Raw genomic sequence first — 15,524 nt, 5'->3', positions numbered from 1 at the left:
CACCATGTGAATCTCTCCTGTGTCTGAAACTTGTCAGTGCTTCAACCTTTGTCTGTTTATCTGATTGTCAACAAAGGAGCCAAATGATAATGTATAACAAATGATAATGTCTGGTAATGTTCCTCCTGGATGGTACTGGGAAGACCCAGCAGAGATTCCATAGACATCAGCGATGCTTCCTTGTCAGCAGCCTGCTATTTCTCTCCAGCCTGCCACAGACCCAACACGTAAACCAGCTGTGCCAGGCTGGGGCCAGGGCTCAGCTCGGCAGAGGTCATTATAGACACCCAGACTGCTGTCGGCAGATGCAGCCACGCTTGGAAGTTCTTACTAGGGCTTATTTCTCTGGGAAACCAGAGAAGGGGAGTGTGCTTGGGCCTTTAAGTTAATCTTGGGACAGATCTTAGAAATAGGAAAGATCCAGAGAGGCAACAGGCAGGGTGGTCCAGGACCAGGTGTGTGTGTGTGCCAGGAGGTGCAGAGGACTCGCTGCTGGCACTCACTCCAGAATGTGGCAGGTACATGGGTTTAGGGATGCTCGGGTCTCAGTGGGGCGGGAGCTGGGCTATTAAAATCAGAGCTTCCAACCTGTGGCATCTGTAATGCCTAGCTTCCAAGTCCCCCACACTCTCTCACACTCACTTGGGTTTGTTTTATGCCTTTGGTAACATTTCATGTTTACGTTTCTAACTCCTGTTCTCATTTTTTGGGCTCTTTTCCTAATTGGTGTCAGAATATAGCTCTGATGCCCACCTATCCATGATCCTGGCTAATGATGCTAATGAACTTACACAGTGGTTCAATGTTTACAAGTGTTGCAGGAACTCAAATGATGTTTAGTTCCTGTCAGCAAAGCCCAATGAACATGACCAAAGCCAGACATAAATGTCTTCCATAAAAGCTCAAATAGGTCAGTGCTCGGCTCTGTAATTTCAATGCTGTTTGTTCAGCTGGTTCCGCGGAGAGCACATCTTGTGGTCCAGTGCAGCAGTCTAGCTGGGGGATTTACTCGAGGCTGGTGGTGAAGGTGCCACAAGATGTGTAACCTAAAGGTCACATCTGAGTATGTCACTTGTTGGCTCTTGCCTCGCCCTTTCTCCCCCCTGAGCTTGTTCATTTATAAATAGGAATAATCCTCCACAGGCCATTGTCCAGACTGAGATACACCTGGAAAGCTCAATGCTGGCACATGGCCATTTCCAGTGACAACCCCTGCAGGAAGGAGGCATTTAGAAGTGCTGTTTTGAGGTGCTTCGTCCTGTTGTGTTTGGTGCGTGGTTTTGGTTTTGGTATCATCATAGGTTGGCACATACTTTGGGGTCTGGAGAATTTTAGGTGCATCAAACAAGTGGCAGCTTCCCCAGAGCACGTCCTCATTTCTGTGGGTTTTTTCCCCGCATTGACGTATATGTGGCACCCTTGGCTTTGGTTTATTTTAATTCCAGATAGAAGTTGAGGGAACTGGGGAATCCTGTGCCCTCATTAGCCACTGTTAGCCGGAGCCATTGATTGAATGCTCTCTGACAGCTGCGAGAACAGAAGGGCTGGACGCAGTGGTCAGCAGATCAGGGATGGAGACTCAGGCATGGAAGTCACCTCGCTCCTAGGGGCTTCATGGTCTACTTGGAGGGGGTGATATCCGGGGTGTGCTGAGTAGTAAGACTTCCTGTAGGTATTGCGGTCATGCATTAAGCATCTGGTTTTCCTTGTGCCTGACCCCCTCATGCCCACCCCCACCCCCGCTCTTGCTCATAAGGTAATATTACTTTGTTCACTTCAAATCCATGGATCCAGCAACCCAGGAAATCTTGTCAGCAAGAACTGGACCATTTACCTTGATGCCACCTTCAGTCTGCAACATATCCAGATCATTTGCACAGGGCTTTGTTGAAAGGCTGCAGTGTTCCGCCCTGAATGCTAATTATGAACATCTCCCAGCAGCCCTTGCTTCCCTGGGCTCTGGGGACCTGGCTCCATTTGCATGACGTCTAGATAAAGATCTTGGAGCCTGTCTGCCTGCGGGAAGGAAGGACGGTGCAGGAACCAGTGGCAGATGTCGTCTTTGTCTGGAGCCGTGGTGGTGGTGGCCTTCCTGTCACAGCCAGGATACATTCTCTGTCCCCACAGCCACGCAGGTGGGGCTGCAGGCGGGTGCGGTGCCTGCAGACCCCATTGTCTGTTCCCGCTTTGCTGTCTGACTGCTGCCAGCCCTCCCTGCTCCCCATCCCCACAGATGCATTTCTCTGTCTAAAAAAAAAAAAGTGGTTTTGAAGGCCGATCTCACCAATGCACTTTTCTCTCTCCTTCAGGGGAGTTGCTGAGCCAGCCCAGACCAGAAGGAGTGGCCGAGATCATCTGCCCCAAGAATGGCAGCGAGCGAGTGAATGTGGCCTTGGTTTACCCACCAACACCGACTGTGATCAGCCCATGTTCCAAGTGAGTTCTGGATGTGGCACTGGCCTCATCACTTATTTGGGGTCCCACCGCCATCTTTGGGGTGACTAAACGCCTAGTGAAAGGGTCCCTCAGCAAAACTTGAGCTGTCTCCCATCCCCCAGGACAGACCCCTGGTTATTGTAGTAATACCATACCTCAGGAGCTTACTCACACAGCAAACTAGAAACATTTCTCTTTTCTTTTTCTTTCTTTCCTTCTTTCCTTCTTTCTTTCTTTCTTTCTTTCTTTCTTTCTTTCTTTCTTTCTTTCTTATATTTGCCACAAAAAAGAGCATTTTTAAGCCACTTTGATGAGATAAAATAAATATTCCATGTCATTCCTTCCTATAAAGTGTATCATTTACAAGCCTGCATATCCACTAGGAACATTCTGAATGGTGAATTTTCATTCTGCCTCTGTGGAAGTGCTATTAGGACAGGCTAGAGCCCATTAAAGAAAAAGAACCCACAGGAAATCTGTAACAGATTGACCGGTTTCTCCATCAGTGCCTGGTAACTGAGCTCCCCATCCTTCCACCAAAGGGTCTCAGACACAGAATGTGAACTGACTTTTGAATCAAATGTTTAGATTTCTAGATAAAGCACATCCTGGTGTTTTGTAGTGCTTTGTGGTAGTAAGAGCCAAACAGGCCACTTTTCAGCCGAGGCAGATGGTTTTTATCCCCCAGTTTTGGCAGGGGCAACCAAAAATCTTGGTTATAGGTCTTGTAATAGGGCTCAGGTCACCACACAGCCCAGGCATCTGAGGGGTCAGGCAGGCAGAGAGATTGGAGGTCTCTTTGGTATGTAAGCTCACATGGGGGCGGGGAGGCTTTTATGCATTTGGTCTCTAGCAAGCCATCACCTCCTCTGGAGAGACTTGCACCCAGCCTCCTTGCTGGGCAGCTTCGGCAGCTGCCCTCCATGCGCTTTCCACAGAGGAGGTTCGAGGGGACCTTCCGGTTCCTTAGCAAGCTTGGCAGAAGAGTTTCCTTCCAGTCCTGTGACTCATTAGGACATCCCTAATCTGCCAGTGCTGGAAAATATCACTGCACACCCAAGGGACACTCTTATCTCTAGCGCTTTGGCTCTGCAGGCTGTTCTAGTGCAAATGCACGTTGTTCTGTCCCTCGCTGATAGAACCCTCTTGCCTCTTAAATATTAACGGTGGCTTCTCTCGTAATTTCTTGTCACCCAGCAGACCCCCATCTTAAATGCATCAAATAACATAAATGGAGTTCCTTTTTGGATTGGGGTGTGTGGATGCTTTCCTTTCAGATTCATGTAAAGTAAGGACAAGGGGGTGTTGCAGACACAGCAACAGGGCAAGGAATGGAGGGACATGATTGTTCAGACCCTCTTTCTGTATCGGCATAGAGTTTCCTGATCCAGGAGACATTAAGCCATTGTTTTGCCACAACCGTGTGCCATTTAAAAGGTGAGCTAAAGGTAGAAAGGAGAATCTCTGTTTCCACAGGAAGCCACGTGGCACCAGGCCAGCTTGATCAATGTGTTCTCAGCAGTTTCTTCTTGTACCCGGAGGAAAGACCTCTGTACCAGCCTGAAAAAAAAAAATGCGATAGCACCCACCCTCATCTCACAGTCCTTAATTATCCCTACAGAAACAAGCAGCTTTGAAAGTCTTGTGTAATCAGAACTTCCATGGCCTCAGACACAAAGATGCTAAAGGGGAAACTTCTAGGGATTAAACTTTTTTTTTGGGCAGGTGGTGGAAGAGAATCTGTTGGGGATTGAACTCAGGGCCTCCCACATGCAAGGCAAGTGCTCTACCACAAAGCTGCAGCCTGGTCTGGTATTCAGTTGCTTTGACCTGTCCATGTGAATAGTTTTATTTTGAAATGGAGAAAAAAAAAAGCATAGAAACCTTTCTTCAGGTGGGGGTCAGGTTTGGATTTTCAATATCAGCTTGAAGGATGACTCTCTGAAGAGGAGACTTTTGCATTTCAGTCAAGGCTTTTCTTGGAAATTGTCCTCTTTAAAAATATATATATGCAGGGAAAATATATATATATATATATATATATATATACACACACATATATATATATATGCAGGGAAAGATTTGTCTCTCTTGTGTTGAAGTCCACATGGACTTGAAGTCTCTCTTTCTGCCATCCAGTGTGACACACTCAGCATATCTGTCCCGAGCACACATGGCTCATGTCCGTGGAAACTGCTGAAAATCTGCATGCAGCACTGAGCTGGCCAGGGGCCAGGCCTGAGTGAGTCCAGGTGGATCCGGGAGAATGAAAGTGGGGCCCTTGGGGGACTGGGAGGAACTCTGTCACAGGGAGTGTTTGCTGGCCCAGTCCAGCTTGGATATGTGTCAGCGTTAGACTTGGAGGTTCCCAGTAGTCAAGATTGAGAGATAGAGCGCTCCCCAGCTTTGCAACTCCAGCCCACTCAGACGGTCTCTGCAGGTTCCGTTTACCTTTCTTAACCCATAAGCCACAGACAGGTGGCTGTATATAGCAGAATTCCCAGGGGCAGGAAGATCATGGGCCGTCCAGAAAACACAAGCAGCCTAGATGATTCTCAGATGTGTCCATTAGTTCCCCCATCAGGTTCCAAGGTTCCTCTTGTCTTGGGCTCGAGGGCCTTTCACTGGTCATTAACTTATTGGTAGCACCTAGCAAGGCTTATTAATGTTTCACAGATCAGCATAATCCATTCCACCCTCAGCTTATCCTTGTGACTGTATACTTAATTTCTTTAAAGTTTTTTTTTAAATTTTATAAAGTTGTTCGCGATGATTTATTGCATTCAGTGTCCCAGCCCAATTCCACATCATTATACCTTTCCGCCACCCTTATTTTCAGTTTTCCCAACCACCACCCAAGCCTGCCCCAGTAACAGGCCCTAAATAATTTATTGTATATTATATTTGTTATGAATCATGTGCTAAGAATGATCAAAACCGGTTTCCTTAAGAGAAAGTGTGTGAAAATTGTTGTATCTCACTCTGCCATTAAGCCCTTGTTTGAGAGATTACTAACATGTTGTTTCTGGTTGAGCCTTGTATGAACACAGAATTTCTTAACTTCTCTTAGGAAATGACTTAAGGTGACAGGAAGACAGTACGGCCAGATCCACAGTCATCAGCCACACCTATTCAGGCATGTGAGAATAAACATCTCTATTCCTAGGGCATTGATCTTGTGCTGGTTTTAAAGAAGATACTCCAAACTCTTCCTGGATCACTTTGGCCACTCCTGTGTAGGTCTCATCCTGTATTGGTCTGTGTAGGCATTTGACTCCCTGGTTTGGTTCCCCCTGTATAAAAATAACCCTGGCTGCAGTGTCTCCCACCAAAGGGAGTTGCTCTCTGGTCAGCCCATCCTTCTGAATTCTGCACTTTTTTCTCGTTCTCACTGGAAACGTTTCCGAGTGTAGTGTTGCCCTCCAGAGAAATAGGATCAAGATCAGTGTTAGTTTCCACCCCCACCCCCATTATTTGTCCAGCAGTTGGTGGTCGTCAGGGTCTCCCCTCTTGGGAGAACTCCAGAACTAGACAGTTTGATTATCAGATAGACATTTGAGGTGTTTTCACACACTGGCTATCCTGGAGTAATTTCAACAACATTTTCAGCTGGGATGAAAATTCACCCAAATAGCACATTTTCTGGACTGCCCTGACAAATTCAGGCCTCCTTAAGGATATAATAGTCTGCTTCATTTTCTAAAGCATCATGGAGGTATTTGTTCACATATAGACACTGCCATCACAGTCTCATTTAGAACATCATCCATGAGATCATGCTGTTTCATTCTGTGCCCCACCCCCGAAAGACATCTGGGACCCATTTACAGCTACTTGTGTCCCAATCCAATGCCCAGTTCCATGCAACCAATGAATATTTTCCCTGTCACGTTCAGGAATTGTTTTGTTGCCCAGTCTGTTGGTATTAAACATACTGCTGAGTTTTATGAAATTCTTCCAGACGCTTGTTATCACTAGCATAGGGCAGACAAAGGTAAAGAATCCATTTCTCCCTCACTCCCTCCTTACTGGAAAGCAGATGGTGGCAATGCTTGGGGAGAAAAGAGCCTCATTCCTCGACCCCCCCCAAAAAATTTTTTTAAGCATAGGTAGTGATTTAAAGAAAACAAACAGACCATAGGCTTTATGCTTTATAGTTTACACAATAGAAAGATTTCCCACCTACACCCTCATGCATCAACCACCCCCCCCCCCCCGAACCCCGAACCCTCTCCCCTACTGCTGCTCCCCAGACTACACATTTGTTACTCTCTGAAGTTACATAGATAAAGCATTAGCGCCAAAAGTCCATAGTTCACATTCGAGTTCATTCCTGGTGTTGTGTATTCTGTAGGTCTGGGTGAATGGTTAATGTATGAAATTCCATCATCCCAGATATCATGCACAATGTTCTCATTGTCCTCAAAATCCTCTCTCTCATTTCCCACTTACCCTCCCTCATTTCCTTCCCTCCTTGCGTCTGGCAGCAGCGCCTACTGGTCTTTCCTCCTATTGGCTGTATTGAGGTTTGCAATAGGCAAGATCATGGGGTATTTGAAGTATTTTTGGTGGTGATATAACCTGGGCTTATTACCACTTCCGTCCCCTGCCATCTTTACCCTTTGGGATTCTAGTGGGTTCCCTAAGGAGGTGGTGCCTTAGACATTAGGAATCCTGAAGGGAACTATACCTTCAGTGGGAAAAGGAGAGAGTAGAAAGATAACTCTTAAAATGTACTTAAGGGACTGGAGCAATAGCACAGCGAGTAGGGCATTTGCCTTGCATGCATCCAACCTGGGTTCGATTCACAGCATCCCATATGGTCCCCTGAGCACCACCAGGAGTAATTCCTGGGTGCATGAGCCAGGTGTAACCCCTGTGCATCACCGAGTATGACCCAAAAAGCAAAAAAAAAAAAATGTACTTAAAAATCTGTGGATTTCTGATTCATCCTGTTGCCCGGCAGGTAGAAATTCTTAAATATTCTAAATCAAAAGGAAAGTGTGAATATCTTTGGGCAAATAGCCATTTTATTTTGTCAGTGTCCTGGAAAACATTTCTTCTTGTTTCCAAATTGGTTTAGACCACTTCCTTCCCTGCTAACTAAAGTATATACTCTGGCCAGCTGCCAGATAATCTAATGTATTTACTGATTTTCCCCCAAAAGAGAGATCTCAACATGTTAGCATATAAAAATGTGTTCTGTACAACCTGGAATGCAACCCACATTTTTCCCTGTGGTTTTTATAATGGACTGACCCGGGAACAACAGGAAATGGGAATAGATCATGTTTATCTCCTGACAGTTGCCATTTCTCACATCCATGTGGGACTGAAAAAGGAAGTTAATTCTAACAGCTCATGTGATAGATGATTAGAAAATAGGGCGGTCGTGCTCAGTGGTGGACCACGCTCTCCATTTCCAGAAACCGCAACAACCAGTAAAAGGCCATGCTGAGACCCTGGGATTCAAAATCGCCTTTCAGACTTGGAATATCACCTTGATTCTTTAGTCTTCCCATTCAAGCCAGATCCCAGGGAATTTTCAGTGACTTTGTGCTTGACTGTCTTCTCAAAAGTCTAGTGATTCTCTTACCTAGGAATCTTGGCAGTGACATTGTGATGACTGAAGCTATTCAGGCCATTCTGAATTTGTTTCACTCCTCTCAGATTAGTATAGATGTGTGTGGGGGGGGTGGGAGATGGGGGCGTGAGGGGGCATAGTTTGGGGTGTGGAGGCTCAGCATGGAGCTCGCCTGGGGGATGGAGCCTTTAAGAGCACTGATTGGTTCTTTGTAAGGATGACTCACTATCCCCCTCCTGCCCCCCTGCTCTCCCCGCGCCCCCCCCCCCCAAAAGGCTGGGAGGAAGAGTGTTTCTTTGATGACCCAGTCTCCCATCAGCCACATTGACACTGGAATTTGTTCCCTCTCTGCTTAGGTCTCTCCATACTTTCTTGGAAAATTAAGTGGAAAAGATAGTGCTTCTTTCCCTAATGCCATCATTTTTACTGTACTCAGTCTGTGACTTTAGGAGCACCAAGTTTTAAGGGTAAGTCTCTGGGAAGGAGGAGAGTTCTTCTCATAGTTAGGGTGCTCTGGAGGATGGGAGAGAAAGGAAGAGGGGTGCGGGCAGGGTTAGAGAAGCCACTCTGAAGAGCTGAATAGAGAAAGATTATGAGTGTTTTTTTCTTATCCAGAAATCAAGACACACTTGGGGATTAAGAATAGCGGAATTGGAGCCAAAGAGAAAGTAGAGTGGGTAGGGAGCTTCCTTGCCTGTGGCTGACCCTGGTTCTCTTCCCAATTCCACCAAGAGTGATCCCTCAGCACCCAAACAAACAACAAATAAAATAAGGAAACGGCATGATTCTTTTGCTAATTGACTAATTTCACATGTACTGAATGGCTGTGGACCTTGTTGGAATAAAAGTAGTTTTTCTTTTTCTTTTTTGTTTTTTTGTTTTTTGCTTTTTGGAGCGAAAGCACAGCAGTAGGGCATTTGCCTTGCTTGGGGCCGGCCCAACCAACCCTGGTATGATTCGTCCGCCCCTCTCAGAGAGCCCAGCAAGCTACCGAGAGAATCTCGCCTGCGTGACAAAGTCTGGCAACCTACCAGTGATGTATTCGATATGCCAAACACAGTAACAACAAGTCTCACAATGGAAACATTACTGGGACTGCTCAAGCAAATCAACGAACAACAGGAAGACAGTGCTACATTGCTTTTTGGGTCACACCTGGCAATGCACAGGGGTTACTCCTGGCTCATGCACTCAGGCAGTGCTCAGGGTACTATATGGGATGTTGGGAATGGAACCCGGGTCGGCCGCATGCAATGCAAACACCCTACCCACTGTGCTATCACTCCAGCCCCTCACAGTATAATCTGGTGAGCGTCTCTCACCCTGACAGAGGAAGCTTGCCCCCGAGTGCCAGGAGGAGGTGATGTGTATCTCAGCCTTCCCCGTGTCCTGGGAACCCACGGGGGAGTGAGAGAACAGGCCACTCCCCTCTCGAGCCCCGACTTCCTTGGCCACGTGAAGGTTTTCAGAGACTGTCAGAACTCCCAGGGGGATTCCTCGGGAGGACGCAGCATGCATGACCCTTGGGGAGGTCATTTTTATATTCCTCCTTGATCATGGGACTGAGGAAAAGGCACTAGTACCTTTCTCCCCTCCCCTCTGCTGCATGCCCTCGTAGCTGAGTGGCTACTGCCGGCATCAAATAAAAGTGTGACCTGGAAACAAACAAAAGTGCCCACCTGCATGCATTTCCCAGGGATGGTGGCATCAGTGAGCTGCGGCGACACCAATTCCAGCGTCACCCCCTGACCACACACTGACCTGCCACGTGTCTCGGGCCGCCCTGCATTGCAGTCAGGTTGAGTTGGAGAGCCTGTGAATTGGAACTCACTTCCTAAGATGTTTCCTGTGTGACTGGGCCTTCAGAAAAGTGTCCTGGCTAAGTGCCATGTAAATGTGACACCGACCTCCACCTGAAATATTCCAACCTCGTTTTTCTCCAGTAAGCCTTCCTCAGAGTCTGGTGACCCTGTTTCCAGCGAGGCTGGCTCCATGCATTAGAATGCCCTCAGGGAAATCATTTTCTTGGAATCTTTGATTCCTTCTTGGTCAAATGCTCAGGTAGGATTAATCCACTGATATCTTAGGAGAGGTGTCATTCTGCTAGTAGAAAGTTGGCAGCTAGGAAGTAGAACGTGCATCTTCTTGACCGAGTCGTTCTTGATAGGATACACCAGTAGTTCTTGTGTGTACGAATTTGGAGAAATGTCATAGGTGGAATCTAAGCTGCCCTTTTGTGTAAAATCAAGTAGCCTTAGAAATGGGAAGGCTGGAGGTCAGGTAGAAAGTCAGGACTCCTAGGAGTAGGAACGATAGTACAGCAGGTCAGGTGTCTGATTCACATGGCCAACCTGAGTTCAGTCTCTGCCATCTCATATGGTTCCTTAAGCCCACCAGGAGTAAGCCCTGAGCACTGCAAAAATAAATGGAAAGAAGGAAGGAATGAAGGGTGGGAGGGAGGGAGGAAGGAAGGAAGGAAGGAAGGAAGGAAGGAAGGAAGGAAGGAGATAACAATTCCTTATGAAGAGTTAGGAGAAAATGTTCAAACCCAGGCCCCTCTGTGTCTGAGCTGTGGTGTTATGTAAGAATTGACAAGGGTCGGACAGTTTTAAGCTAGAGCAAGCAAGTTTATTGAAAGGACTGTAGGGACAGAGATTGAAGGCCTCCAAGGAGGGAGGTCTGTCTGGCATTCTAAGGGAATACATTCTGTAGCATATTTTTTGCATGCTTTCAGTGAAAGGGAAACTTCTGCTTCCTATAGATTGTTTAGTCCTGAGAGGGAACAAGCAGGAGATATGTACCCAATTCAGGAGCGAAAATAACTTATACATAAAATATTTTAAGTCAGTTGCATAAAAAAATGACAAGAAATACCTATCTAATAATTTGGATCAGCTATATAATGTTCTAAGTAAGTTATAAAGATAATAAAATGTACATAAAATAATAAAACTACTCCTAGGAAGGGAGCAGTAAGGCCAATTCTAGGGATGTGGGTGGCAGGAGCATAGAATGTGTCTCGCTGGCAAGCTGATAAGGCAGGGGTGCCTCGGCATGTTCTGGGAGCCATGGGCAGGGTGGAGCAAAGGTGGGGCTTCTGGAACCTCCTGGGAAAACTGATTATCTTCTTATGCCCTGTCTCAGCCTGCCAGGCCTTTGGAATGGGGACTTAAGTCAGACATATTTTTAGGGGACTTTACTAGACCAGTTCACCCTTGTATTGTTTTCTTTTCTTTTTCTCATCATGGGATCCAACCTGGGGCCTTACAGGTGTGAAGCACATGCCCTCCTGCCAGGCCCCGTCCCTGGCCCCATGTCTTTAATACATAAATGCTAAAACAACTTGAAAATCAGCACAGGGTATAGTATTATCAGAAAGTTGAAATAAGGGCTGGAGTATACTTTTTATTTCTCTGCTCTATTTTGTCTGAGTTGATCTTTATCACTTGGTTTAAGTAGCTTAAGATGCAATGGTTCCTTATTTTCCTCCATCCAGTGCCAGAAGTTAGCATGTTTCTAACCCAGAGACCTGCCTGCCCCTCCTAGCATACACTTTAAGTCAGTTGCATAAAAGAAACTGACAAGAAATACCTATCTAATAATTTGGATCAGCTATATAATGTTCTAAGTAAGTTATAAAGATAATAAAATGTACATAAAAATAATAAAACTCCAATTCAGTTGCTTAATGCAGTGTTTCCCAGCCGGCCTCAAGGGGGCCCCAAGGATGTGCCAACGGGGCCACAGGTGGAAAAGCACATAAGTAGGGGGTCTTGGTACCACTGGTGGGACATGGTGTGGCGGACACACGAAAGAAGCAGGCACCTTAGGGACAGGCTGAGAAACCCTGGCATTATGTGTATCTGTGTGCAGCTTCTAACGGCTGTGCTGAGAGCACTGAGCCAGGAGTAAGCCCCGAACACAGCCAGGTGTGACTCAAGAACAAACAAGCAAATGAGTTTGGGTTTCTTACTTAGAAGTGGAGTTAATCCATGAGATAACAGCAGGACCAGGGAGATAGAACTCACTAGCCTGAGTCCGCTCTTCAAGTCTGGCGAAGATTCTTTCCTTTGCAAGAAACGTTAGTGATATCCACCGGCCCCTTTAGGAGTTCTAGAGGTAGAAATGAAAACCTGTGAGCAAAAACCTTGAGTGGTTACTGTTGCCCCTCTCAATCTTGGAGACTCCCCTTCCCTGGTGACCTTTGTCATGTCTGTGTCTTTTTTCTCTCTGCCCTCTAGGAAGAACGTGGGTGAAAAGCACAGGAACCAGTGACTGGCGCACAGGGCCATCTCCACGGAGAAGAGAGAGCCACCTGAACCGCTCTGCGTGGCACTGCCCCCTCCACACGCCCCAGCATGATCTGCAGCTGGCAGGGACCCAGAGGGAAGAAGCATTCATTTTTTCAGTGCTGTTCGTGGAGGGAGCACAGAGCGGGCTGGGGGGTGGGGAATGAGGCGGGCAGGCAGGACTTGGGGCAAGAAGATGGAGCAAATGTTTCACAACCTGAACCTCAGAACTGTGATCCTCCAAGGAGAGCGCTACTTGAAGACAAGAAAAACACAAGTCGAACGGCTTCTCAGGGATTTTGTTTTCTGTGCACATATAGCCATAGCTCCAGTCCAGGCGGCAGTACTGAGCACTCAGATTTCAGTTCTGTTCAATGTGAAAGAGGGATTGACTGACCGTCCATCGCTGTTCCGTCATGAGTGTAAAATATGTATATGTTTATCTTTATTTTTATAATATGCAAATACATTTAAATTTATACCGTTGGAAGCTTCTAGCATTAGTGAACACTGGGTGCAATATTCTGCATGAGAACTGTGCCAAGGTGGGGCCGATTTCTTGTTTTAGCAGAAGACCTGTTGGTTCTTTCTTCTTTGATTCTTTTCAGATGAAAACAAAAACAAAAAAGGCTCTCCTTCCAGTGCGCTCTCAGCCAGTGGATTAAGTGTTGGTTCAGAGGTTGCTAATAAAAATTAACTTGCTCTCTAGTTCAGTGCTGAAGGCACTTGCCTGGCTTGTGGCTGGCTGCAGCACCACATCCGGTCCCTCAGGCTCTGCTAGTTTGATCTCTGAGCACAGAACCAGGAGTAAGCCCTGAATACCACTAGGTGTGGCCCCCAAGCCAAAGCAAACCTGCATTTTGGGCACCGTCCCCCTGCTTGTGGATACCAGTCCCTACCTGCGAGATTGGGGGTCAGGGGCAGGGCAGGACACAGATGGCCACTGCTGGCCATAATGTTCTGCCTCCAGCATTACACAGACTGTGGGGTGTCAGGGGGACACACGGGTGCAGAGCCTGAGCTGGGATTCTCCCCAGGAGGGGCACAGTGAGGACTTGAATCCTTGAAGCAATCAAGTCTCGGTAGCTGAGAACATGCAGGGTCAGGCCGAGGTGCCCAGGATCCACCAGAAAGGCCTTTTACTTTGCCCAGAAATGCCCGTGAAATACAGCAAAGCACTTTGAAGGCTCCGTACACCGGCCCGTCAGAAGCTAAGGGATCGAGTAGCCTCCTTGGAGAGCACGGGTCATTTATAATGCCAACCCTCCGATGGGGCTGTCCCCTGCCAACGCCAGTCAAGCCCCGGCTTTAGCTTCTCCGTGAAGTGAAACCTCTCCGGTCTCCTCTTAATTGGGGCCAAACAGCAGTACGTGCTGCAGTAGTAACACATTCTCCAGAGAGTGGCAGGCCCTGTTTACACCTGCCTTCTCCATGAGCATGGATGGAAAATGTCTAAAGCTGTTCCCCACCCATGTAACAAGGACTTTGAGTCAGCTGGTGTTATTCTCATTCGTCTCTTGCAAAGTATTAACTCTTGCAATGCCACAGGGACAGAGTTGCAACCTGTTCCGTAAGAAAAGGCCAACCAGGAGGGTTTGGAGAGATAGTCATGGAGGTTTGGGCACTTGCCTTGTACTCGGCAGATTCCAGTTCAGTCTCTGGCACCGCATAGGGTTCCCCTGAGCTTTTCCAGAAGTGATCCCTGAGCACAGAGCCAGGAGTAAGCTCTGAGTACTGCTGGATGTGATTCCCCTAACAACCACCCACCCCCCTCCAATAAAAGAAAGATCCAACCAGCTTATTGCAAAAACTCACAGAGAGTTTTGGGGAGAGTGTGCCCTGGAAATCCCCTCACCAGGCCCCCCAGAACCTCCACTGAAACAAGTTTCATTTCTCTTCTCCTAAATTCACAAGGGAAGAGATGAGTTTTGCCTTTTGGGGTACTTGGCTATGGCACCTCAACTTCGAGATTTCATTTCCTTAAGAGCACGTTCACAGGATAGAATCTGGTCCCTTTTGTCACAGTTCTCATGGGTGTGCGTGCGTGTGCATGCGTGTGTGTACGTATAAATAGAATGGTAACATTTGATTACGTTATGGACCACTGAATTGTTGGGCATAAATGTGTTTCAATTGGCATAAAACAGTTCCTAAACTCTCCACTGACTTGGCCCCATCATTTGTAAAGACCCAGCCCGGCCAAGTATCACTTCAGGCATAGGGGACCCTATTCAATGAGAGCAAAAATGCTCTTTGGGGTGAAATGCCTGCAGAACTTTGCCCTTACTATGGATAGACATGCCCATGTTCTTGATATCTACTCTTTTGTTTTGACAAGTGACATTTTGTGCTGTCATCTGAACCCGAGAGAAGCAGCAGAAGAACTGGTGGTGTGGCACATGCTTTAGCAGAAAGGTTGTTGAAGCAGAGGGTTCTGGGACCCAGCAAGCTCCAGAAAAGCCTCAGAATTTGCTTCCTGTGGGAGGAGGGGGGGTGCATTGGAGACGCAGAAAGCACCCTGCTCTGGAGGAATTCTGCCCTGGATGCAGGAAATGCCATTTTTCTCTTTGAATACCCGAGAAGACACAGCCCGCTGAGGCTAGCAAGCGATTCACTAAGCACAAAAGGAGTCTTTTCCAATCAAATAGTCCCTTGCCTCACAAACAAATGCCCTCCAAGTTTGTTATGGTTTCTATACTTGCAGCTTATCAAAACCACTTCCGGAATGGTCCAAGTGCAGCCAGAATGAACGTTTTTCCCCTTCTATGAAAAAAAAAATGACAGTGCTCATATTTGACATGGTGTCTTGGACTCTTGAATGAATAAAAAGGAAAGGGTTTGGTGTGCATCCTGATGGGGTATGTGTTATTTTCCATGCCACTGTTTGTGAATTGTAATTGTGGTTTCCCATTTAACTGTCAGAACCAGGCAGAATTTTTTTTAAAGGAAATTCAAAAATTGAATAAAAATACAAAGAAGTGTTAAGCAGCTGTATGCCTTGAGTTTGGTTATTTCTGTTTTGTTTTGTTGTTATTTCTGTTGTTGAAATTTTAGCAGTTAAAACGGGCCATGTATCCTCCTTTAAATTTGGAGATTGATAACATCCAAACTCCAAAGAGTCTCCTGCCCCCGCACCTGGCTGTCCTCGCTGAGGCCCCTTGGAGTGGGGCGGGTTGAGTTTCCCTCCCCGCCCTGACCAGAGCCCCGGCAGCCGA

At 46.9% G+C, this 15,524-nt stretch overlaps 1 protein-coding gene across 3 annotated transcripts in view; it reads left to right on the top strand.

Annotated features, from left to right (window-relative positions):
* The window catches only part of MFHAS1 (multifunctional ROCO family signaling regulator 1), a 94,999-nt gene extending 79,699 nt beyond the window's left edge, over positions 1-15,300 (top strand). The window contains exons 2-4 of one of the 3 annotated variants that reach the window (XR_008792827.1): positions 2,310-2,436; positions 8,377-8,487; positions 12,262-12,389. Coding sequence is in view for 2 of the 3 variants with exons in the window: in XM_056116686.1 (XP_055972661.1) it covers positions 12,262-12,476 (215 nt within the window). In the remaining variant the exon portion in view is untranslated. Of the gene's footprint in view, positions 1-2,309; positions 2,437-8,376; positions 8,488-12,261 lie in introns of all 3 variants that reach the window. The other 2 variants (XM_056116687.1, XM_056116686.1) reach the window with 2 other exon arrangements.
* The last annotated feature ends 224 nt before the right edge of the window (positions 15,301-15,524 follow it).

Source organism: Sorex fumeus, unplaced genomic scaffold, assembly GCF_029834395.1.
Source record: "Sorex fumeus unplaced genomic scaffold, SorFum_2.1 ptg000033l, whole genome shotgun sequence".
Lineage (NCBI taxonomy): Eukaryota > Metazoa > Chordata > Mammalia > Eulipotyphla > Soricidae > Sorex > Sorex fumeus.
The sequence above is the reverse complement of the archived record's forward strand: the minus strand, read 5'-3'. Positions and strand labels throughout refer to the sequence as shown.